Here is a 24,913-nt window from a genome sequence, read left to right on the forward strand (position 1 = left end):
ACATTGTAAATATTGGCAAAACTTTTTTACCATTAATCACGGCAACCGCCTTACGCATTCGTTCTTGGAATGAAACCGACACGATATATTGATATAACGATTAATAGAGCACTAAAAGATTTTTACAAGCACATTTTTATATTTTACTGTTTAAATTCACTTAAAAAAATTTGTCGAATGTAGTCTACTCTCTATTGCTTGTGCTTAGATCAAAGATTTTAGTGTTAAGCTTCACGTAGAGATCCAAAGCATCTCCTGCTCCCGCAACACTTGCAAAGCAATGACGCACATATCCCTCGCATTGAGAAATGCATTTAGATGCATCATGGTAGTAGGAAGAGAAGTGTGGGATGGAAGTAAGAAGATATATGGCTGATAATGATAAAATGACTTATGAATTTGAAAGTTTAAACATCTTAAAAAAATACGAGGAAACGATTTGCGGGAGTGCTTCATGGCAAGTAATTGAGTGTACTACCCAGGAAAGTGCCACTATTTAAAACGTACTAACCAAATAGTATTAACTGTATTTTGCTTGGATGGTACTGGGACTGAGAAAAACCGCCGTGTTAAGGAGGAAAACATGCTAAAGAGGAACATACTAACCAAGTTCCACTGTATATATTGAAACATCAAGGTGGTCAACATGTTAATTAATGCCACTATTCAGCAATCGGTATAGAAATCTAGAAAATTCTCTCTTATGTACCCAGAGATTTAGACGGAGAGAAATTGCTACCAGAGTACTGAGAGCTTATTTATTATCCATGCTGTGTAGGTAGCATATGCTCATTTCAAATAGTAATCACTTGTGAACATTATTTTGAAAGAAGGAAATTCCACTCGGACTAATCAATCGTCTTGACCTGGTTTTGAACCTGGATCTCCTAAATTTGTGCAAGGTGTTGTACCTCATTATCTAAAGCACCATCTTCCCTTGTGGAGATTTGTTTCCAAGGGAAGAATATGCTATGCCGTTGGGGGGTCTGGGTTAGAATTGTGGTCAAGACAAATGATATTTCCACCGTGGGAATTTTGCACTGTTAGTGCACTTGTGGATGTTTCCATATAAGTCCACTGGATAGTCTAGCTTAAGTTCCTTGAAATATTAAAATAAGAAATCGTAGATCTAGGGCTAAATATTTTGCCAGAAAATTCTACTTCTTTATAGAGCTAGGAACAAAGTGTTGTTCATTCCAAATTATCTCAAAGACGAATAAAGTACACGCATACCTTCCAGAGTCTAAATTTATTGTATGGAAGGTGCTTCTACTTTCATTGATATATAAAGGAAATATTATTGTCATTACGGAAGGTCCTGGGAGTGTGGCAACCCTATCAACTTTTCATCGATGTTATGCGGGTTGCACTGGTTCAGGATACCTATGGTTTTAGCCATTTCCAGCACCTTCTTCAGAAATTTAGCTTTCAGTCTTCTCAGCCTTTTTTATCCATGCTATCGGCTTAGTTTTCAATTTCGTTTAAACTTTGTTTATGTGAGTGGTGGCTGATGGCTCAAACAATGTTCCATCATATCAGGGAAATTATCAATATCTGCAGACACTAGGATAATTTTAATCAATATCAGTGGCTGATGCTTATTGAATTGTAAAGCCCCATAATTTTAAAATGCTCACAAAAAGCCAGTTTCGAATTGTCAACATTAATGAATATTATTACGGTAAACCTCTGAGTTGAATGAACTGCTAAGTACAGCTTGTTTTGATTTTTAAATAGAGATTAATGAGGTATATTCTGTTCTTGAATTTATTATTTAAAGTATTTGAGGGTAATGGGATCATTTAATGGTGTGCGTTAAGGTTGAATTTTTATAATGCATGTTTTGATGGGAAGCCTTTCTTTAGTTGATTTACTTTTTCTTTCCTTTTGTTCCTAATTTCTCTATCATTGTGTGATCTTCATAGTAGCATAGAGTAAGTATATACTTACTCTATGATAGTAGTAAAACTAGTATTTACTGCAATCTACCATTCAGTTGAAATTGAATCCATCATATTCAAGCATCTGAGGAGCTAAAGTAATGGCTATCATTCATGCACACCACCATCAGCAATCTGTTTTCAGCAAATTTTGCACAAGGGCAACATTTTTCTCGCATTTGTGTTTTAATTGACTTCTAGCTTGGGGTTCATTGGCTATCTCTTCCTAGTCACTATTTAATAATTTTAGCAATTTGGAGATGTAGGAATATGAAAATGCTAAACCCCCTGTAACTTATGTAGTCATTATTTAATTGTACATTTTTCTTTTTCATTGTAATTTTTTTTTTTAATTTTTGTGCGAAATTTGAAGGCAACTCTTGTCTATATGAATTTTCCATCACTCATCTTGATATACAGCGAACAGGTGTAAAATGAGTAATGAAGTATACTTCCAAAGCTTGTATTGGATTGTAATTGGTTGCATAAGGCAGCTGAAGCCTTACCCCACCCAACCCAACCAGTTTGCCCGTGGTACAAACAATATGCAAGTGGGAATGTTTGCATTATTTACCATACAGTCATATATGTTACTCATATATATTTTCAACTTGCCACTGGTTTATACAGGGTGGGGCATCATAACTACCTTTTTTTAGAATTTACTAAAACGCATTGTATGAATCAGACAATTTTTATTTGGTTTTAATAATGTAGGTGCATACCTAAGGTTTTGATTATACATAATAGTCTTGAAGATCAAGTCATGTAGATGAGGTCCTCCATTCTTGATACATTGAGTATACCGATTTCTGGTGTTTGTTATGACCCTTTCAAGCATAGGAGGCGTCATGTTGGCAATTTCTTCCTGGATGTTGTTGTTTAAATCTTGTAGAGTCCTTGCACGGTTCACATAAACCTGGGATTTCAGAAAACCCCACTGAAAAAAATCACAAGGGGACAAATCGGGAGATCAGGCTGGCCACTGGAAATCGCCCCTAATTGAGATAAGGTGTTCTGGGAACTGTTCTCTCAAAACAGCCATCGATGCTCTTGCAGTGTGTGCTGTTGCACCGTCTTGTTGGAACCAAATGTCCCCCAAGTCCAACCCATTTAGCTGTGAGAAAAAGAATTCCTGTAACATTCCTGTTGGGTTGCGATCTTAGAACATTCGCTCGAAAAGTAGGCCTCAACGGCAAACGCATGCTCCTCACTATTCCAACGCATGATGGCGATTGAACTGTGCTTCAATAAAACTTTATAGCACTGCCTGTCAAACAAGACCACAAGCACTTTGCTACGATACCAATCGACCGAATGCCGTGCATTACAAAAGAGGAAGTTACTCAGCCCCACCCTGTACCGGAATGGATTTTGGGAAACTGCGTGTAAGGGGGAACTGATGGAAAACTTTGGAAAAATCAAATTAGTTTAATTGAAATCTTGTAAATCAAGGTATGCCTTCAATATTTTGTCGCCTATTTTTTCAATGCAATTTTTTCTAGGGTTGTTGTATGGCATTACGTTAATGCCCTTAGTATCGAATTCATTTTAATTTTATTTTCAAATTCTCATTATATTTTTTTTGTTTTATTTTATCTAACTTCTTCATTGTTTTTATCCCTCTGGCTTGTGATCTGCATTGGCCATGGATTTTTGGTGGCTCAGTTGATGCATCCTCAAGTACCTCAACCTCTGTTCATCTCTCCACCCCACCTTTGGCTCACAAAGAGACTTCTCCGAGAAAACCCCCTCGGAAAAGCCGAAAGCCAACTTATGATGGTGACAGTTCGCTTGACCTGTCGGATGGTGATGGTGATCTGGTGATTGATGAAATTTTGGGTGCTTGTCTTTTTTTTAAACTTTAATTTACTTACATTTCAATAACCTTGACATTAATCCACAATAGGGTTGTGCACTAAAACTTTTTCGTTGCTGAATTTGAAAGTTAAAAAAGAAATAATTTTTCATCATTTTTCTCTTTGGCACTCTACAAGTGTATTATAAAATGCTCCAAAAGTAGGGAAATTTCAATCTGTGCTCATGTAGCCTACCAACATGTTGATTGGAAAGAGACGTCACTGGGTGGTACCTCTATCTTTGTCCCCTTTGTCTGGGGGCATTGAGAGAATCACGATAATTATTGATCCGATGGCTCAATTGGAATCCTAAAAGCGCAGCAAAATTTAGCGAAAGAGACCAGAGTGAAGGTATGGCACTTTTTCTCTCAGATTGCCCACAAATTTAGCATAAATGTCCGAAGTGCTCTATAATGGTGTTTATGGTGTTTAAGGGAATACGCCCTTAACATAACCATTTTGTCATGAACCAAAATCAGTGGAGTTGTCCTACATGGGAATTCTAAGCATTTATACTTCCTGCTGATGTCATGGCTTACGGTATGGCTTTTCAACAAAATTTTTTCTGTGTGTACTTTAAGCCAATTGTCCATTTTGCAGGGGACAAGAGCTTGCACAAATTGCATCGAGTAAAGCGGTGAATTCCTAGAATGCATGTGAGAACTCATGAATATGTGATGTTGAAATAGCCCGTTCTAATTTTGTTCATACATTCATGCAAATACATGTCAGATCAATTACATGCTCTATGTAAAACAACCTTATGAATTGTTCCTTAGACTTAAAAATTGGAATAATTTTTAAGTAACTCTCCCAAATGTAATTTACAACCATTTCTTGGCCCTTTAAACATTGGTGCACAACTCTATTCATGATTATTTTTAAATCAAAGGCTCAATTTTGTAACTACATTTAATAAAATATTCTATGCATCTTTATGATTTAATAAGTATTTCAGAGAGGAAGTCCAGCAATTTTGAATAGCTCTGATCTGTTGTGCATAATGGTGTTTAGCTCTCTAAAGTTGCTATAGCTTCTCTTAGCACGTAATTTTATGTCATTTTTTTAGTTGGATGGTGACACTTGGGCTTTATACCTTACAGCAGTGAAGGTTTTCTGCATTGTTGAGGTCAGAAAAATTAGGTTTTTGTTGACAGTGCCTGGTGCGCCAGATTCTGATTCTAATTCAACCCATGTATCAGAAAAATACAGAAAACCTACTGTTGCAATGTCACCATGTAACTCATATCACACTTTACTCAAAAAGGTGATGAGTTGAAGCAAGCACCTGTGATTCTAGTGGTCATTTTCATTGTTATACTGTTGATTTATTAAAAAAATGCTGGACCTCCTTCAAGAGCTACTTATATCGTGAAGATACAGTGAATAGTTAATGAAATATGGTTTTGATAATAGAGTCCACCATTTTTGATCTCCCTATATTTCATAGGTTGATAGAGGCTAAAACTCATCTCCTCCTGCTTATGTATACTTTGTGTTCATATCCTCTTTCATATTCACGAGGGTTAGATCCTGTATCATCCACTTGCATATGCCAAATCAGTAGATGGCAGATTTTTGCCAGAGGTCATTACTTTCTGTGTCAGACTAAGTTTACTAAAGTAACAGTACCATTTGCCATTCATCTACCGTAGACCCTCTGTTTGCACCCACCAAACGTTCTTGACTTAGATTTGTGGGTGGAGAGATTGGTGTAGTGTGTGCCTACTTTTGGATTGAGATATGCATCAGTTAATAATGTCTTGTATTTTTGACTTAAGGAAACAGACGGATTAGGGATGGCTTGCATGTGGTAGCCTCTATCAACCTATTAGATTTTCATGTCTGGTTAAGCTTCTAGTGCCTTGTGGTCCCATTTGAATAACTTTTGGTAGAAAAAAAGATTTATTTGGTGTTGTTTAGCCTGCTTCATTATTTGCTCTTATTATTTTGTAAATTTAGTATTTAGACTTTCCATGTAGCTTTCATAATGGCTGAGCTCTAGGTGTTGGAACTTGATAGTTCACTAATCTGTTTTATTTTATGTTTTCTTTGGGTGCCAAAGTAACTTTTTGTTATCTATGCATTTGTTCTACATATTTTGCATTTTAAATGTTCAACATCATTTCTTTAACTTTAAGTCTTACTGCCGGTTGTTATTGTAACTAACCTTACTCATGCACATCAAGTTTTTAAATATTTTACCATTAATTACCTTTATCATCATCAATTCTTTAAAATTCAATACATAATGAGGAATGTTTTTTATGTTGTTGATGCTTTTATACCAAGGCTACTTAAAGCAAAATCTGGCTGTATTTATGATCTTGTTCTGGATTGTCAGTATGACATTTTTCAAATGAGATTTTTTCTCTATTAGGTTTAAAGTAGTGATGGGTCGGTTCGATTCCTCGATTCTTCGATTCCTCGATTCTCGGCCAAGAACCGGAATCGAAAACGAGTACTTGCCAAGGCGAAAAATCGATTCCGATTCCAGCAGTACTTCAAACAACAAAATATACGACCGCATTTCCAATAGTCATTTGAATTTTCGCGCCACGTAACCGTAATAACAAAACACATATCTTCTTGGGATGTACGAGTACTCGAAAATTCAAGTCGATCGAGTAGTTGGTACTCGACTCGAGCGTTTCGAGTAGCATTACGGATGTCGAGTCGAATAGTTAAGGTTACAGAGCATTCGAGGCTAGTAGGTCCAGCAATCTGCCGACAGGAAGCGCTATCATGAAACTCATGTTATAATGCAGTTTTTAAAGCCGATAAGTCATTCTAATGCCTTGGCCTGGTAGTTTCAGTGGTTTCAGCTTGCCGAATACACTATTGTTGTTGTCGACGTGGGCGCCGAATACCTTTACGCCAGCCGCGGCGGCCGATCGTCTTCCTACCCCGCGCACACTGGTCCGAAATCGGAAAAAGCTGGAATAAAGTCCAAAATGACCTTTTTGGAGATAGAGACTTGAAACTCAGCGTCAATACTCATAAATCATTACCAAATATTGATTTATATGCCATTTTACATAAATGCGAACCTTTAGTGAGATACAGAGGCCCAAACATGACCAATTTTTCAATGCCACACGAGATATAGTTTTTCCTCAAAAAATCTTTGAATTTATCCCAGTGGTTTTGCGTTGGTATGAGTTTTGTGGAATAAAAAACGCAATATTCCTTTGATTTGGTGCTTTGCCTATGCTTTCAATGACTTTTGAAGATTCTGGCTCTCATCTGTCTGGTTTTACAACGCAAAAATGCCGACCCGTTTTTCACGTGAAATTTGACATTGCGTAGACATTATCTTTCGTTTACGAAAAATATAACTCGGAAAATTTAAACCACAATATTAAGTAGAGATATCTAAAGAGTACTAAGTAGAAGTCTTGAAAAAAAAGTTTGCGACGAAGGAAATAAGAGCGATTTATCAATCGCTCGTCAAGGCTGACCTACACGCCGCGGACCTCTGAGGCTCGGTAACTGAGGCCGATTTTTCAAGTTTTTTAAAACATTAGTCCTGAAAATCGTCATTTAAAGCATGGATAATCGTCTTCATTGACTTAAAACACTAAACTGAGGATGTTAAAAAGGATTATGTATAGATCGACTAGACCATTTAGCACATTACTCGAGTGAAAATACTAAGGATACGATATTTTTCGGAACCATCCCGCGCGTAAGAAATATGCCTTGGGTATTGAAGTAAAGTGAAGAGATTAAGTCAGCACGCTTAAGAGAGAGAAAAATGAACTGTTTCCGTGAAAGGCAACAAGCAATACCCTTTTTCCCTTTCCACTCTCGCCGAGGTGAGTCGCGCGGTAGGGGAAGTTTTCACACCACAAGGCTCTTTTAGCCTTTTCTATTACTGCGTCCGTCCGATGTAATATTCATTTGTAGCGTTTAGTTTCTTTCTTGAACTTAAAAAAGCAAGAGATTTAAAGGTTGATTGAATGGCGTGAGAAGTATAGCATTTTTTTTGGCTCTACAAAACTAAAGTATAGTTCTATAGTTGTTCGCTTCGTCCACTTGAATTCCATTAAGATTCAAGATCCAACAAATCGTTGATATAATTTTTAATAAAAATTCCAAAGTCCCCGAAATCTTGCAATTTTGGTGGGAAAGTACTTGCCCAATAACACACATGTGTAGCAAAAGGCAATTTTCTGCAGGCAGATATACTGTAACATGGAGACGTCAAAACCTGCTGGCTGAGCATGTAGAATAATTGGATTTTCTGCTTGAGAATTTGAAAGGGCCAAATATTACATGATTCATATACGTAGTATGTAATCTTTATTACAGCTATGAAAATTCCTGTACTCAGGGCTCTCCCTTGTATATATATATATATATATATATAAATAGTTTAAGTTAATGTCAATACACACAGAGACACAAAAAAGAAACACTCACATTGAATAAATAAACTTGTGAAGCTATCGAAGCACTTCCGGCTTCTTCGTCAGCTGAAGAATGAATGGTGAGGAAAGGAGAGGGTTGGAAAAGGGAAAAGAGGGGTAAGGGGAGAGGTGTATGGGGAGGGGGAGTTAGGAATAGGGGTTAGGATGCAACGTTGAGACCCGGGAAGCTATTGGCTTGAAAGTGCCAAATGCACGCCAATTCGAGGGTGTGGAGGTTGAGGGCGGAGTCGGTGGGAGGGAGGGAGGCAATAATGGATACTTTGTAGCATTGATTGAAAATGGAATCATGTGAAAGACAATGTGTGGGAACTGGTAGAGAGGAGTGGGGGGAAGATGGACAACAGGAGGCGCGATGATTGTTAATTCTGAGATTGAGAGGGGTAGTGCATAGGCCTATATAAAAAGCGGGGCAGAAGTTGCATTGAAGGAGGTATATGATGTTGGTGGAGGTACAGGTGGTGGAAGGAGATATCGGGAGGAATTTTAGTTTGGAGAGGAAAGAGGCTGGGGGTGGAGAGAGAATTTTACAGGTTTTACATCTAGGACGGTTGCACGGTGAGGGTGGGGTAGTGGGGACTGAATTCAATTTTTGAAGGGGGCGGGTGGCTTTGAAGATGGTGCTGAGGTTAGGTGGTCTCTTATACGTGATCCGTGGAAGAGAGGGGAAAATTTGTGAGGTGGATTTGTGGTTGGAGAGAATGGGGTACAAGTCCTTCAGGATGTCCTGTAAGGCATGAGCACCGGGGAAGTAAGTGGTGAGAAGAGATGGAGAGCAATTATTTTCGGTACGGGGTTTATTGGACCTGTAGGGTTTTTTTCTAATTTTGTTGATTAACAGTTTATCGGGATACCCGCGGCGTAGAAGAGAAGTGTGTAGATTGGAAAGGAACTTCTCGAGGTCTTCGGGGTTGTTGCAGATTTTGTGACCACGGACGGAGAGAGAAAAAGGGATTGAACGCTTGGTATGTGGTGGGTGGCAACTGTCATAGTCTTTCAAGCCAATAGCTTCCCGGGTCTCAACGTTGCATCCTAACCCCTATTCCTAACTCCCCCTCCCCATACACCTCTCCCCTTACCCCTCTTTTCCCTTTTCCAACCCTCTCCTTTCCTCACCATTCATTCTTCAGCTGACGAAGAAGCCGGAAGTGCTTCGATAGCTTCACAAGTTTATTTATTCAATGTGAGTGTTTCTTTTTTGTGTCTCTGTGTGTATTGACATCAACTTAAACTATTTATATTACGTGCCACGTGCATTTCGGATTTTCCAATACATTATATATATATATATATATATATATATATATTGTCGACATATTATGAGTGCCAATATTCTAAAGTAATACCTATCATGTAACACCACTTTTCAGGTATGTTCTGTTTTGAAATTTAGCTATTATATTTTAATTACATATTAATGATATGAAAGATTCCTTTGTCAACTGATTCTTTCACAGAGTAATATTTTTAAAAGTAGTTTTCTTGTTGCCTGGAATTAAGTGATATTTTTCTTGGAGCCTATGGCATCAGAATCGATGGAATCGGTATCGGTAGAATCGGAATCGAAATGTCAGAATCGGAATCGGGATCGGAATCGATAAAATTTTGGAATCGACCCATCACTAGTTTAAAGTTTTATATTATGCGGAATTTGGCTTTCTCGCCTAATATTCAAGTTTAATCATTGTTAACTTGAATTATCCAAAATAAATATGGAAGCATTCCTCTAATAATGAATGAGAAATAAGCGGTTTTAAGTCTGTAAAAATAATAATTATTTCTAGAAAACGTGGAAATCCAAGGAATTTTTTTAATGGCCTGGAGTTAAACAGCCTATGTAGCCTGTTTGCCTGATTTATTTGTTTTTGTGTGTATTTTTTATTACAGTTGGGCTACTCTGATAAATGAGGCTATAGAATGTCCAACTTTAGGTTTTTTTGCCCCAGATTTATATGTTTTTAAAACATAAACTTTGTAGTGGATTTTGTCTTGAGCAGCATAAAGAGGAGAATGCATAAAAAATGGAGGAATGTTGTATGTTACTTGTATTTGAAATTTTCTCGGTATTGGCGTTTAGTTCCATTTCATTCCATCAAGAGGTTATTTCTAGGGATGAGTCGATTCCACTTTTTTTCGATTCCGATTCCAATTTCGATTCCTTCAAATCGATTCCCGATTCTCGATTCCGATTCCATCGATTCTTACTCCTTATAGCAGGTGGAATATTGATTTATCTATAGTATTGCTGTCATTAAAATTTATAATAATAATATAATAAATAATAAAATAACTAGGGATGGACGGATCCAGGATTTTTGGAGCCAGATCTTTCGAATCGGATATTCTCGAATCCAAATGCATTTTCAAATTCCTGCGATTTCACAAAGTCATTATTCAAGTTTATTGTGGGTACATACAATCAATGGAATGCTTTTTAGATTTTCATACACATTTTAATATTTTTATAAATTATTTTATGGGCTTTCAAGTTGTTTTTTAAAAACATCTTACATACTCAGGGCCTTTAGTGTTACGCTTGGGTTTGGAAATGAAAATAGGAAAAATCTTAGGATGAACCACTGACCAGTGGCGTAGCGAGAGGACCCCCCAAAATATAAAAACACAATTACTTTCCTTCATAAAAGGGAACAAAATATTTACAAATCATGAATTTACAAAAATGAAAAAAAAAAAAATCTCTGAAAAGTGAAGTTTTTTCTATTAAGAAGGGCGTTAAAATTAGTTTGAAAACCTCTCCTTTGTACCCTGTTGTTTAAAAATTTTCCCCTCTGGTTTTGGACCCCCCCTTAACAAAATTCCTGGCTACCATCTGGCCATCGACTGAATTCAAATTTTCCTCACGCATGTTTCCCCCGAATTTTACTTTCTCATCGCATACGGACTTGTGTTTCATCCGAGAATGCTTCAGTATGGTGAGGTGGATTTAGCACATCCTCGCGATAATTTACGCCACAGTGCATGCACACGGCATTCATTGGTTCTCCTTATCTCAATGGAAATGTTTATACACAATGAAAGACATTTTTATTGGTGTATCATTAAATTAAATTGCAACTGCGCAATCAGCAACACAAATAACAGTATTTAAAACGGCATTAACGTAACGTGCGACGAGGTACTCAACCGCTCAGCATGAGGAAGGAGTGGGCAGCAAAAGCGTGTAAAGGAGAGGTGGAGGGGAAGGAGCAGAGGCGTAGCCAGGAATTTCAATTGGGGGGGATCCAAAACCGGGGGGGAAAATTGTTGAAAAAACCGGGCACTAAATAATGGTTTTTAAACTAATTTTAACACTTTTTATAATCGAAAAACTTAATTTGTTAAAGAAAAATTTTGTAAATTCCTGATTTTTCAATATTTTGTTTTCTTTTGTGAAGGACAATAACTGCGTTTTTATATTTCGGAGTCCGGACCCTTCCCATGGCTACGCCACTGGGAAGGAGCGCGTAAAGGAGAGGTGGAGAGGAAGGAGCACGCTCCCTCCGTATTTCAAACAACAAGGCCACAAATGAGGGACTCAAGGATGAAGAAGTCAGACCTTGCTTCAATGACGTCGTTGCCTTCAAAGTGAAGCCAGGCGCGCTACGTGATATATGTAGTTGGCGTTTCCAATCCGTCTCTAATTGTTTGAGGGGTTAATGCTGCGCTTGTTTCTTTGAAAATTATGCTGTTTGGACAATGTTGCATATCAGTAAAGTGTAATTGTAGAATTGTAGATAGAAAACTGAGTGGCAATCAATTAGAGCTGAAAAATAAACAGAAATATCGTCAGGAATGCCACTCGTTTGGTCTAATTCTTTTTTAAATCTTGTACATATCATTTAATTGTCGAACCTATCAAGATATCTTCGGGCCGGGAAAGTCACTCTCCTAGCATTTGTCGTCTAGAAACGGAGAATTGAAGCAGGTAGGCCAAAAAAGGTCAGTTGGTGAGACGAGGTAGGGATGAAACACGCTTCAATTGTTTTCGTGTGATTTGATATTTTCCTTAGAAGACAATGATTTTTGGTCCGTGTGATTTCGGATGCGAAAGAAAACAACAGAGGCACGGGCTGATGGACGGCCGAGGGTGGTTTTCTGAAATCTGCGACGTAGTTACTTTTGACGTGGTTATCATCCTACGGCGCTGAGATTCCTCCGATGATTGTTCAATCTCTTGGGAAGAGTCACACTATGTGCCAGTCGTATTTTGCCTTTTTTATTTTCTGGCTGAAAATCCTGGCCACGGCTGAAATTCTACTTGCAACCTCTGCGAGAACTTTCAGACAAAACGGTTCATGAGTAGGACAAGAATCACGTGCGACGACGCATTCGAAGATATAATTGGAACTCTTTCCACCCTTATGAGGCGTTGCATTCACTGAAGCTATTATTTAAAATTTCGGATTCAGATCCGATGTCTTCCGCGACTTTGGATCCGATGAAGGGCAATATCCGCGGGTATTTGGATCCGAGATATCCGATCCGACCATCCCTAAAAATAACAATAGCCGCGGTGGCTACATTCTCGTTTGGCCGCGGTGGCTAAACAATAATGTAGCGTTCAAGGCGTCCATACATACTAGTGCAGCCTGGCGGGTGCGCGGTGGCGGCCGAACGCAACCAGTCGAGTCCGCCCGGAGGCCGCGGCGGCTTATGCCAAGCAAGTATCAACTTCCTCAAGGGTTGCATTGATGAAACTGGGCTATACAAACGCGAATGTGTCTATTTTTTATTATTGACGCAGGCGCGTGTTAGTCTAAAAAAGTTTCATATATAAAAAAACCGCTCTCAGCGCGTATTTATAAGAAACTTTTTTCACAGGAAAACTCGCTCTCTGCACGTTTTTATTATCATCAGACTTCAAATATCATTCGAAAATAAAAAAGTATATTTCGATCTATTATACTTTAAAATTGGTGGTCCAGATGAATTCTCCGAATGTGATTCATAATCGTAACAATTTGATTTGCCGTGACCAGAGGTTAATAAAAGAACGGAAAACGCATGCCTTGCTTCCCGATCCCGAGGTTTCCAATTTTTTTTCTCTGAGAGTTGCTCATGAACACGCGCCATTTCAGGGTTCGTCGGTTTGTCGCTCTTGTCGATATTTTCATGTTTCCGAGGCCGCTTAGGTATGTTCGTCGCAGCTCCCGCGTGCCGGGCGTACCCTCCGCGCGGGCAAGGCTGACACCGCGGCCGCTTAGGTGTGTGGCAGCATTTATGTCCCAAACTTATAGTCTATGCTCAAACCATTTATCTTCCTGGAATCGATGGAATCGGAATCGACTTTAGGCGATCGATTCTCGATTCCGATTCCGTGCCCAAGAATCGGTGGAATCGAGAATCGACATTTGGAATCGACTCATCCCTAGTTATTTCCTCTCACTTTGTCCTGTGTGGTACAGTTAAGGAAAAGGGTTGATTGTGCTTCTAAAGGCTAGTTTAATATTGTTGTCAATTAGACGATGTATCTCTATTATTATGATTCTTAGAAAAATAAGAAATTATCATTAGCTTTTGTTTGGTTAGCCTCATGGTTCATTTATGTAGATAACAGCATATATAAACCATGGAATCACCCCTATAAATATTTATTCACTTATTCCTTAAGAGTTATTAATGCCACCAGTCAGCAGCCTTTTCCCCTGGCATCACTGTACTTTGAGCACTTTTGGGAGTGACTTTGTGGCACTAGTAGGGCGGATCGGAAGAATCGATTTTTTTCAAATCTATCTGGCCCAATTAAAAAAAGTTTTGGGACTGATCAAATATAAGGCCTGGAGTGGCCTCTTCATAGACCGTAGGTTCCTTGCCTGCGTTCTTGGATCTAAAAATATTGCAAACATTACAAAAATATTTCATCTTTTCTCTAAAAGTTGGAAATGTTGATTTGTTTAATGCCGATGGGAGGCCTAAAAAGGGACGAGTCGTCTCACTACGCATTCTATTTTATCTTCTGCCATCTGCTGATTTATGTTATCAAAGATAAGCGCTGTCCTAGTAGGACACGCAGGATGAACTTTGCTGTATTTAGGGTGTGGGAGGGGGAGAAGCGTGCAGGGAGGGGATGGGAACAGCCTGCTGCTCCTCTATCCGCATCACTGCGTGGGCGGTGGAATATTTTCTTCATGGACGTGCACTTAAATTAGGCATTTGTGGCTTAATAGTGGCAGATATGTCGAAATGCAGGAAATTTTTGTCCTCAAGGGCAGTAACTCTGCAAAATCTATAGGGAATGACCATAAAATATTATTTTTTTATATTTTTGACCCTTCCCCTAAATGGTATTTAAGCAAGGGTCAGGGGCTCACCTAGAGGTCTCAAAATTTTCAGGTCTTATTTTTGATCAGTCCCGCAACTTTTTTTCATTAGGCCCGATGGATTTGAAAAAAAATCGACTGTCTAGTCCATGGTTTTTTCATTAAAAAACACCTCTGCAAACCCCTTAATGTTCATATTTCAGCTTTTGCCTCAGGATTGCGGTGTAATGCAAATGGTTGCTCTGCACTGCCTTCTGGCGCATGGGCGTACCCAGCTGGGGGGGGGGGGCAGGAGGGGGCAGCTGCCTCCCCTAGAAGCAATAGTAAATTTAGTTCAAATGAAATTTTTGAACTAATTTTCTTGCAATCCTAGAAAAGTGATAGTAGTATCAAAGATGTAATTAAAATAAAAATGTTTTTTCGTTGCAAATAATTTTCAAAACAGATAAAGCGTGGTTTTAATTTTCTTGAAATTTTGGTTTCATAATCTTTTCCGTGTTACAACTTGAATGACCACAGCTTGCCCCCCTCTGGTTGTAATCCTGGGTACGCCGTTGTTCTGGCATTTTATTTTTGCAATAATTTTTTATTTTTGAATTTTGTACCATTTTGTCCCCTTGAAGCCCTCAGAAATCATATTGAAAATACATATGCCAAAGTATTGTGATTGGTTAGGTCTCTTGGTATAAGTTTTGGGGATCCTGGTTCAGATCCATGTAAAGACAAATGATTTTTTCACTTTGAAAGCTTAGTGTAGTGTGTCTCAATTCTGCAGTTATTGTATTCAGGCTTGTCTCTTGTATTTATCCAGGTAAAGGCATACCCTGTTTCATGTCTGAGTGCAGATTTGTTCATGCAGAATCTTCGCTATGAGTAGTGAATACTCTCATGTTTCAGGGTTAAAACCTTGTTGTTTGATGTCTGATGATGACAGTTGTACCAGCTCTATCTACCTACCAGAAGAAGGTGGAAACTATGAGAACATCTGAATACAGATACTTTTTCTATTTTATATTACTTTGTGACATGGCAATGTTAGAATTCTACTGAATGTAACCTTGTTATTAATGTTGCTTTGATGGTATCTTAACAGGCTCAGGGAAGTCAACGACTGTCATTTCTGGTGCAAGTCATGTTTCCATTAGTTCCACTGCTGCCGATTCTACGTCAGGAGCTTCAGCACCATTTTCAGCAGCAGTTGATACGTCTGCACCTGCAGTTGTCAGCAGTAGAATATCTGTCGGGGAAGGGCCTGCTCCTACTGCAGTAACGAGAAGACCTGTATCTGCATACGCGAGTGACACTCCGAGCCAGAGACGTGTAGCAGCACAGTTTAGCTCTTGGCAAGAGCCAATTCCAGATGGTGACTCAGTCAAAGTCACTCCCCAGATGTATCGGGAACTTAGGGAAAGGGTAAGATCCTTTGCTTCCTATCGACTTAGTCATTATTTTTCTTTGAATATGCACTTATCATCTTTACCACAAAAGTCCTAAGTTGGCACTTACTAAATTTTCATCCATGTTTATGTAAAAATAAATTTGTGGACTTACTCAGTTTTAACGTGAACCTTGGCTGGGTTCAACTTAACACAGTGCGTACGGATGGCGAGAATTCTCGTCATTTTTTTCCCGAACGTTCCGGACGGATGACGAAGATTCTCGTCATTTAGGCGCGTCAACCTAAACAATTTTAAATCTTACAATACGTATTTGTTGGTACGTTTTCAGTTGTTGTTCGTTATTCATAATGAATTGATACATCATAACATTTGATTGGGTGAAGTTATATTCTAAACATAAGCTTTTTAACCATGTTTAAACCAAAGGCATTACGCCCTAATAAGCACATATTTCCAGAATCGGCGCTCCTAGGAATTTAAATACCCCAGTATGCAACGTGTTAAGATGGAGTTCAACTATTGTCTCACATATTCAGAGAAAACTTAAAATGTTAATTTTTTGTGATTAGTCAATTAGTACATATAAATTCAGAGGTTAGGAAAGGAAAATATATATATATTTCAAAGCATTTTTGAAGCCTCTGCACTTCTTAATTTTTGTTCATAAAGTCATATGTGGTTTTTATAATGTCAATATTGTTGGTAATCACTTACGGTTTAACTATATGGAGGCTGTATAAACTTGTAATGAAACTAACTTTTTTTTCAAATCCACACTTCATCAGTCTCCCTAAAGAGTATTGAAAAGTTTGTGCGTAGCGAATCCCCCTCCAAATGCATCAGTTAATTGTGATAATAACTAGATTTTGTATTTGTAATGTTTGCTTTTCAAATTTGGCATGCCATAAGTTGCCTTGAATTTAAAATATCAGAGGTTTTTTTCAAGGAGTTTTGTTATATAGTCTGGCTGTGAAAATCCTTTGAATGTTCCATTTATAAAAATGTTAACATTTCTTTGGTATTTTTTTCAGGTGGAGCAGCTGGAGAATAGTTTAGAAAGCCAATCTGAGAGGTTTACGCAAATGTTTAACCAGTTGAAGGAAGAGTTGAGTGTTGAGCGTGAGAGAAGAAAAATTCTCCAGGAGAGTGTTAACCAGCTTCAAAGCCTCCTCACTCATGTATAGCACAGAGGGGTTTATGTGTAAAAGGTCGAAGAAGGTTTTATTCTTCTGCGAAGTGAGTTCATATGGTTGATTTTAGGGAAAAGGAATTTGCTGTCCTTGTGGCTTTGTCCGCAGATACTACGAGGTGAAATGCTTGCTGAGTAAACTCTACGGTTCCTCTGGAGAAATTTTTTTACCATCTAGTCTCTTTTGTAACCACTTCAGAGGTAATCAGATGTAATGTTGTTTTTTTTCATCCTTTTCAAAAGTTAAATTGCTGGAGATGGTTGAAAGTGTTGCAAAAAGATGTTGGACATGTAACAATTAGAAGTATGACTCTCCAATAGGGTGCTAGACCTAATTACAAGGCCTTATGTATTAAACTTTGAAGGCAGCCTATAGGTCTCTACAAATTTATGTAACAAGTGCTTTTGTTTTGTGTTATTTACCTGTTTACAGCGGAATCTTCTGTATTTCTGTCTTCAAAGGAGTTTTAATCATCCTACGAGTGCTTAACTTATGGCCACTCTTCAGTTTTTCTCTCTCTATCCGGAAGTAAATATTGTACAGTGTAGAGGAAAGTGTCAAGATTTCTCATGGCAGAAAATGGTCTTGTGTATCCTCAGCATAGAATTTTTCCTCTCGAATGGGAGTGAAAGGAATAATTTATTCACCAAAATATGGAGAGTAGACTCCATCAAACCATGTTGATTGGTGGTTAATTTTTTTGCAATGCACCACTCATCTTGTTTGTTTATACCTCTTGCTTGCCATTGTTTTCATTTTTTATTTTGGATAGCGTTTTTGTTGGAGTAAGCTACATGCTAGCTGAGCTCATCTATCAAACCAGACCTATCCAGTATGGAAAAATGTGAGAGATACTCGGACAAACCTATAGGGACATGCTGGTGCTGAATAAATGTGACTAGTCCCCAATTAGGAAATTGTGAAGATTTTTTTAGAGGGTGAGTTTGCAATTATGATGCATTTATACATATATAATATATATATGGGTATAGACTACTGCTGCAGTGTGTTTTCATTCCGTGTTAAAAAAAAATGTGCAATTCCACTGCCAGGGTACATTTTTTTATACATACTCTACAGCCATAGAGCAGGTTTCTGGTATATACTTAAAACAGTAGATTGTGCCATCAACTGGTGATTGCACTTGTAATACGCATAGTGTGACGTGAAGTTTTTATAATTTCCGCTGTTAAATCTGTGATTTAAAGGAAGTGTACTGCGAGTATCCTTTTTTTTACAATATTGTTTTGCTTCCACAATGCCAGCTATTGTCATTCCTGCAGTAAAACTCCAATCATTCCCAAGAATTGATGGGAATTAATAGATAGGATTGTTACTTATTCCATTATGAATGTAAACTAAAGAAAGGGACCTGAAATTCAGTGCATTTCATGTAAGTTAAGCTGAAAATATTGCAGATTTTAGCTGTGATTTTTGTGGTAATGCCGGAATTATTGTGGTGGATCGCTGAAATAGCTGTTGCATAGTTTTCTTATGATTCCTCAGATTGTGCTGAAGTAATTAATAAGAACTCGATGTGAGTTTTTTTATTGATTCCCGTAGCTATAGTTCACCTGTGCGCCGTATTACATTATTGCCTTCATAAATAAAACCAAGTCTTAGTTTTCAGTATTTGCTATGTATCAGCTCATCATTTATGCTAGAAAGTGTGTCTAAATTTTATTTTTCCCATCATCAAGAAATTATTAATTGGTAACTATTACCATTTCACTAATTTGTATCGTGCTATTCAGATTTAAAATCTTTTTAGTTTTTTTGTTACATTAGAATCATGTTAGTGATCTCATATTAATAAATTGATGGTGAACATCTATGTTTAGGCATCATTAAGCCCTTTATAGCAAAGAAGGGTCATGTCTGGGACAATATTATTTGAGAAGTTTACAGATTAGGAGAATTTTATAATATCACCACTGTATTTTGATCCTAGATTTTGAAGTGTAGGGAAAATGGTGGTGATACTATGAATTAGTTTGGAAAATATAAATGAATGTGGCTTGTGGTATCAGGAAACAGCTTTTTTGTTTTGCCCTTGAATCAATTATGAATGGCTACCGATTTAGCCGTTGAAAATATTGTTCCCTTATGAATTGAAAATTTCATTCATGAATCCACGTATAGTTTGTAGGCTGTGACCCATTCCATAATTGAAAGAAAAATACTTAATACCATGAATATTTCTTGCATATTTATTTGTTAATTGTACATATTGTAACCATTTGATTACATTAACTTTGTAATGAACAAGAAGCAGAGAATAGCTTAAATATCCCTCACTATTTTTTCTCCATCAGTATTACCAATTTAAATGTTAACTAACAAAACAACTAACGCATTTTATGTGGTCTTCAATATTCCCAAGTACACATAATGACAATTATTAATACATTGTAAAATGGCAGTATTTAATTTGATGAGTGATAAAGCCACTTCTCGGGGGTTTAGGAATCGTATTGAAAATTAATTGTGAATATGTTTGACTTAATCAATTTTTCCATTTTGTCGGTGATTGGGATATTTGAAATGTCCTATAATTTCTAAGATTTGTGATTATCCTTCCCAATCCATGGAGTCGTGTTGTTTGACGATGGTCTGCTGTATGTGTAAGTAAGAATGCATTGTTGCATGATGGCATTGTTTGTACTGTGCGTATGATGTGTGGAACGTTTGGTTGTACCACTCCAGCAAAGTCCTATTCCACTTGCTGAGAGTTGGACGGTGAGCATTATTTCTGCCGAGCGATTAACAGCAAAATGATATTCAGTGATTGGATTTATTTTTATTCTGCATGTGGTGAGCGATGGACAAGATAGAAAGTCATGTAAAGCAATATTTTTTTGAGAAATGGTGCACACGATGAAGGCGAGGCAAGATTTGTACAGTGTTTGGTCTATTTATTTAATAATCTAATGAAGAATGTGGGAGGATTGCCTAAAAATTGTTGCATTCTTGAACTGATAGAATGTAGTGATATTTTATAATTTTGGTGTCTATTCCTTTAGTGTACTGGTTTTGGGAAGTTAATTATCCTACTATCTGCCATAAACCATACCTCTTGTGCGCTCCCTAAAAAGAGTTGTATAAAGTATATTTTTATTGATGAGGTCAAAGCATTCTCATAATTTGTGAAGTCAATATATAATATGAGTTGAATAAATGTGGTATCACTCAGCTATCTCTAATTTTAAAAAGTTAAATGTTGAACTTCAATGACTATTCCTCGAATGCTTGTTATATCCTTAAACATATTTCTTATCCATGAGTAAATTATTCCAATTGTTTCATATCACTTTGCACAAGAAATGCATAAATATCTCTGCTTCATTATTTTGTGGTAAGCATTGAATCATTATTTTTTGTGTGTTGCTCAAATATTTTTGTACAGTTTTTCCTCCACAAGAATCAAGATTTATTTTGCATTGAAAAATTTGTATATTATACTTTTTATAGTTTAGCCAAAAGGTATTCTGTGGAGAGACTAAGGAATTTGCTACTGCTTTTGTTTCCATTGTACCAACTGTTAATTTGAAATCGACTCCAATGAAAATGTAAATTAAACATTCAACAGTACAATTTTCACTGTAGCATTTGGACGAATTTTTTACTAATTTTGATGAAATATTTATGGTCAGCCTGATTTTTGTACACTATTAAATGATGCAACAAAATAAACTTGGGGTGCTTTCACTTGTGTTATAATATTTTTATTTAATTTAGCGATAGAAACATTTTTCACCGCTACTTAGACTCATCCACAGCTGTGAAGTTAAACGCGTTTGTATTTTTCTTATTGTGCAATATTCAGCTTTTCTTTCATTTGGTTTGCAATGTACAACTTTTTTCATCAGAATATCTTCCTTATGTACTTTTAAGTTAAACAAAATTTAATATTATATTTTTAAGATGCCAGAGACCAAATAATACTACCTATATTAGCTCTCACCATGTCATTTTCCTTTAAGCCAGAAGAGTAGCTTTTGCAGTATTTTGTATATAGCCGGCTAAACCGTTTATTCAAACTCTTTTTAACAAAATCTGAGACTCATGAAAGTATCCTGGTATACTTTCATAAGTCCAGAGCGAACACCTCTAGTGTTCAAAGTTCGGGCTTTGCTCTCCGGCTGTGGCGCCATGCGCACGACCTGGACTGCTAGTCGCATCATATGCTCAGCAGTCCATACCACCTTGTCCGGTAAAGTCCACAAATTTCCACAGGGGAGAATGACGCCTCGGTAGCTTAACTGGCTAAAGCACTCGGCCGGAAATCGAGGGATCCGGGTTCGAATCCCGGTCAAGGCGAATGATTTTTCCTCTGTGGATTTTTCGCAAAATCTGAGAGTTGGTGATGTACAATTTGATACCATGCAGAGGAGAATGCTTTATCATTTTTAAATTTTCGTTATTGCTATGCTGCCATTGGTTCATTTTCTAATCTCTCGTCTAAACACGAGGCTTCTAAACCCTCTTGTCTCCTGGCAATCGGGTCTTAAAGTATCCTTTTCTTACGCAACATGTCTTGCACTGTCTCTTTCTGTTTCTCCTTCATCTATTCTTCCATTCACTTTCTCCATTCTCTTCTACATTCTAATGCCTCCAGTTATTTCTCATCCTCTCTCCTCAGCATCCGAATTATGCACAATGAAGCTCTACACTCCAGTCCTCACTAGTGTTTTCATTGCTCTATAATATGACGATTCCCTCAACAGCTCTTTCAGAATCGTTGGCATCTTTTTTCAACCAAACTTTGATTCCCTTATTATTGTGTCCACTTTCCTAAAATGTTCCATTAGTCCACATTATTATCATTACTGATGCATTGCACAGGTCAAGGTAGGTTTTCATGGAGCATTTTTTCGGATTTCCACGGCCCGTCTTTCCTCCCAACTTTGAGTTCTCTCTTCAATTCCCAATTGGGCCCTCCCCCTTCATCCCATCTAAAAATCCTATTCTATTACTTCCCCTCCAAGGGCAGTGTGGGGTGATTTGACGCCCTTGGTGGGGGGTCATTATGGGGAACTCCTTACCATAGGATTCAGGGATCCTCCCCCAGAATATTTTAGGAAATTGCATGCCCAGAAATGGATTTTAACGCTATTCCGACTGTTAAAAAATAGGTAAAAGTTATTAAGAAGCAATTTCGCAAGAAAAAATACTATGATACATGAGAATTTCACAGCTAATAAAATTTAATAATGTATTACGGGTCTATTATATGTATTTAGTGAATTTGTTCCTTGAAGCTGCACTGCAATCTAGAAAAAACCTCTAAAATAATCTTACCCTAATAGGTAACCCTTTCAAAAAAGCATCAGGCAGGGCCGGCCTTAGGGTGGGGCGACCGCCCTGTGCCCCGCGCTTAAGGGCCCCCCGTTCGTGAAAAAAAAATTAAAATATACGATAGTTTTGAAAACACAATTTCAACTATTATTGTATTATTAAGTCCGTGCTAGACAAAAAATAATATTATGAAAAAGGAATAATAATGCAGTAATTTTTATTGTGCAATTGCGTTTGTCAGTAAGCATTTTTGTAAACTTAACTAAGTAATTGCTTTAGGCTTACAACTAATTACCTTTCATTATCTAACTTATAAAAATACGTACTTATTGAAAAAGCACGCTTTTTGTGTTTATTTTATGTTATAATTGTATGAATAAATATAATTATAAATTTTATTTGTATTATACTATTTTGAACTCAACTGCGTGATGGTATCATAACGGCGTAATTACAAAGTCTAAAATAGGGTAGTTTCCTTCATCAAAGAAAACAAAAGGCAATAATTGCGATTCGTTACCCACCATTAGTGTATTCATAATATACAAATTATTTCGTTTTATAAATGCCGGTGTAGACGAATGGCAATGGTCCATTTTTATCCTCATTTGAAAAGGGCCAGATTGGCGCCCATGCGATGCCACTCCACGTGACGTCACAGGGACCTAGTTTCTACAGGAGAAGATAGGAGTTATACGTCGTCTGAGGTTACCAATGCATGCATGAGGCGCAGAGCTCAGGGAAACATGTCTTAATAATCACTTATTAAAACTGGCTAAGGTCGGAAAGTTTTCCTCGTTTGATAAGGTATTAATAATCCTTATTTAAGCCAAGCGCTACCAGCTAGCATGGTACTCTGCTACCTGCTAGCATCCTGTGACGTATCAGCGCTAAGCCTCGCCTCAAGGTCACCTCACCGGGTGGAGGGGGAACCAGAAATACGACGTACGAAGAGATTTCCCATCATTCCTACTAACGCGTCGCATTTTCGCGCGCTTGAAAATTTTCACTTTTCATTTAATCGCGAAAAATAGATATTATCATTTAAAAATCTAAAAGCGTGAAATACGTACTCCAGGAGTAATAATCTTTCGATTAAGGCAATAAAAAAATAATAGGAAACCACCCTATTGGGAGGGGAACACATACTTAGCCAGAGAGTGGTAGGGATTCAAAATGCTCGAGTTTGTAGATGGGGTATAGAGTTTAATATTTTAAGTGAAGGGCCCTGCACTGAAGGTTTGCCCTTAGCCCCGCACCTGCTAGGGCCGGCCCTGGCATCAGGTTCTCTTTTATCATGTGTTGTTTTTAATCCATTTGTTTTTTAATATCTTTTTGCATGAGTATGTTGTAAATAAGGCTACTAATGAAAACTTAGATTTTTATAATTGCAAAAAATACTTTGGTTCAAGTAATTGGTTTTCTTTTATTAAAGCTTCCATACATGCTTTACAATAGACTTAAGCTTTTTGGGGCCTTTGACGATTGCTGACCTGGCTAAAACGTCCCTGTTCCCCTCCTTCTCCCAAGATTCTTCAATCTAACACATAATTAGAGTTGGCATATTTACCCTGCTAAGTAGTACATACATCTTAACCTTTTCTCCCTTACATCTCATGTAGAGGCTGCCTCTTCTCATCCAACATGTTCAGCACTTGGTCGTTTCTCCTCCTCTCTGTCCACTTCTCTATTTTTTGCCATACACACATTTTGAAAGCCTCAAGTATTTTCCCATCCTCATTCTAACTGTCCATGTATCAGGACTGTAAAGTGCTACACTTTATAATGGACCCTTCACTAGCCTTTATTTAAACTCTTATATAACAATCTTCTCATCAGCGTTTTCCTGTTTATGAAAGTATACCATACTGGGTGTAATTTTCACGTCTATTGCTAATTAAAAGAAATATTACCATGGTGAGTGATGTCCCTTGCCCAATCTTAGTTTCTTTTCTATGTCCACCAAGGGAAAAAAGAAAAGAGGAATTCAGTTTGCTCTTGCAATGTAGCTTGCGGTAGGAAGGTACCTTTGACAGTGATGCAAGTGTTTTTGTTCCTCTTCAAGCCAACATTATGTCTATTAATGAACGCCTCCTTTACTAATACAATTCTTTCTGATTGTCTCACTGCTACATCCGTTTTCCTCTAATGTACTGCCCAAATAGCGGAAGATTGTGCCCCTCATACCTTTATATGGAGCCTCTCATTCCTAGCTTGCGATGCTTCACAAAACTTAGATCTTGCCAAGTTCCTTGCAGTACTTGTCCAATGTATCTAGTAAAGCATGGAGCCCTCTTGGTGGCTGGCTAATCAATGCCTGATCATCCGTGAACCTCACTGATTTAAACATCATTCCTCCTATTCACATCCCCATCGCATTCAGTCTCACTAAGCGAGTGAGCGCACTGAAATCACCTCACTGAGCAGTCGCCATTTTGGTAATCGCTGAGACCAAGAAGACTCTATTATTCCTACTGTTATATTCATAGTGGAAACACCAGGCTCACTTCCGCTCATTGTAGAGCAAAAAGGAGGA

The 24,913-nt window shown here is 37.7% G+C and overlaps 1 protein-coding gene across 3 annotated transcripts in view; it reads left to right on the forward strand.

Annotated features, from left to right (window-relative positions):
• The window catches only part of LOC124160733 (SH3 domain-containing kinase-binding protein 1), a 54,338-nt gene extending 33,551 nt beyond the window's left edge, over window positions 1-20,787 (forward strand). For 2 of the 3 annotated variants that reach the window (XM_046536724.1, XM_046536725.1), the window contains 3 exons: window positions 3,609-3,782; window positions 15,583-15,902; window positions 16,921-20,787. In XM_046536724.1, coding sequence (XP_046392680.1) covers window positions 3,609-3,782; window positions 15,583-15,902; window positions 16,921-17,073 — 647 coding nt within the window. In that variant the 3' untranslated portion in view covers window positions 17,074-20,787. The remainder of the gene's footprint in view (window positions 1-3,608; window positions 3,783-15,582; window positions 15,903-16,920) is intronic. The other variant, XM_046536726.1, reaches the window with a different exon arrangement.
• Window positions 20,788-24,913: the final 4,126 nt, after the last annotated feature.

Source organism: Ischnura elegans, chromosome 6, assembly GCF_921293095.1.
Source record: "Ischnura elegans chromosome 6, ioIscEleg1.1, whole genome shotgun sequence".
Classification (NCBI taxonomy): domain Eukaryota; kingdom Metazoa; phylum Arthropoda; class Insecta; order Odonata; family Coenagrionidae; genus Ischnura; species Ischnura elegans.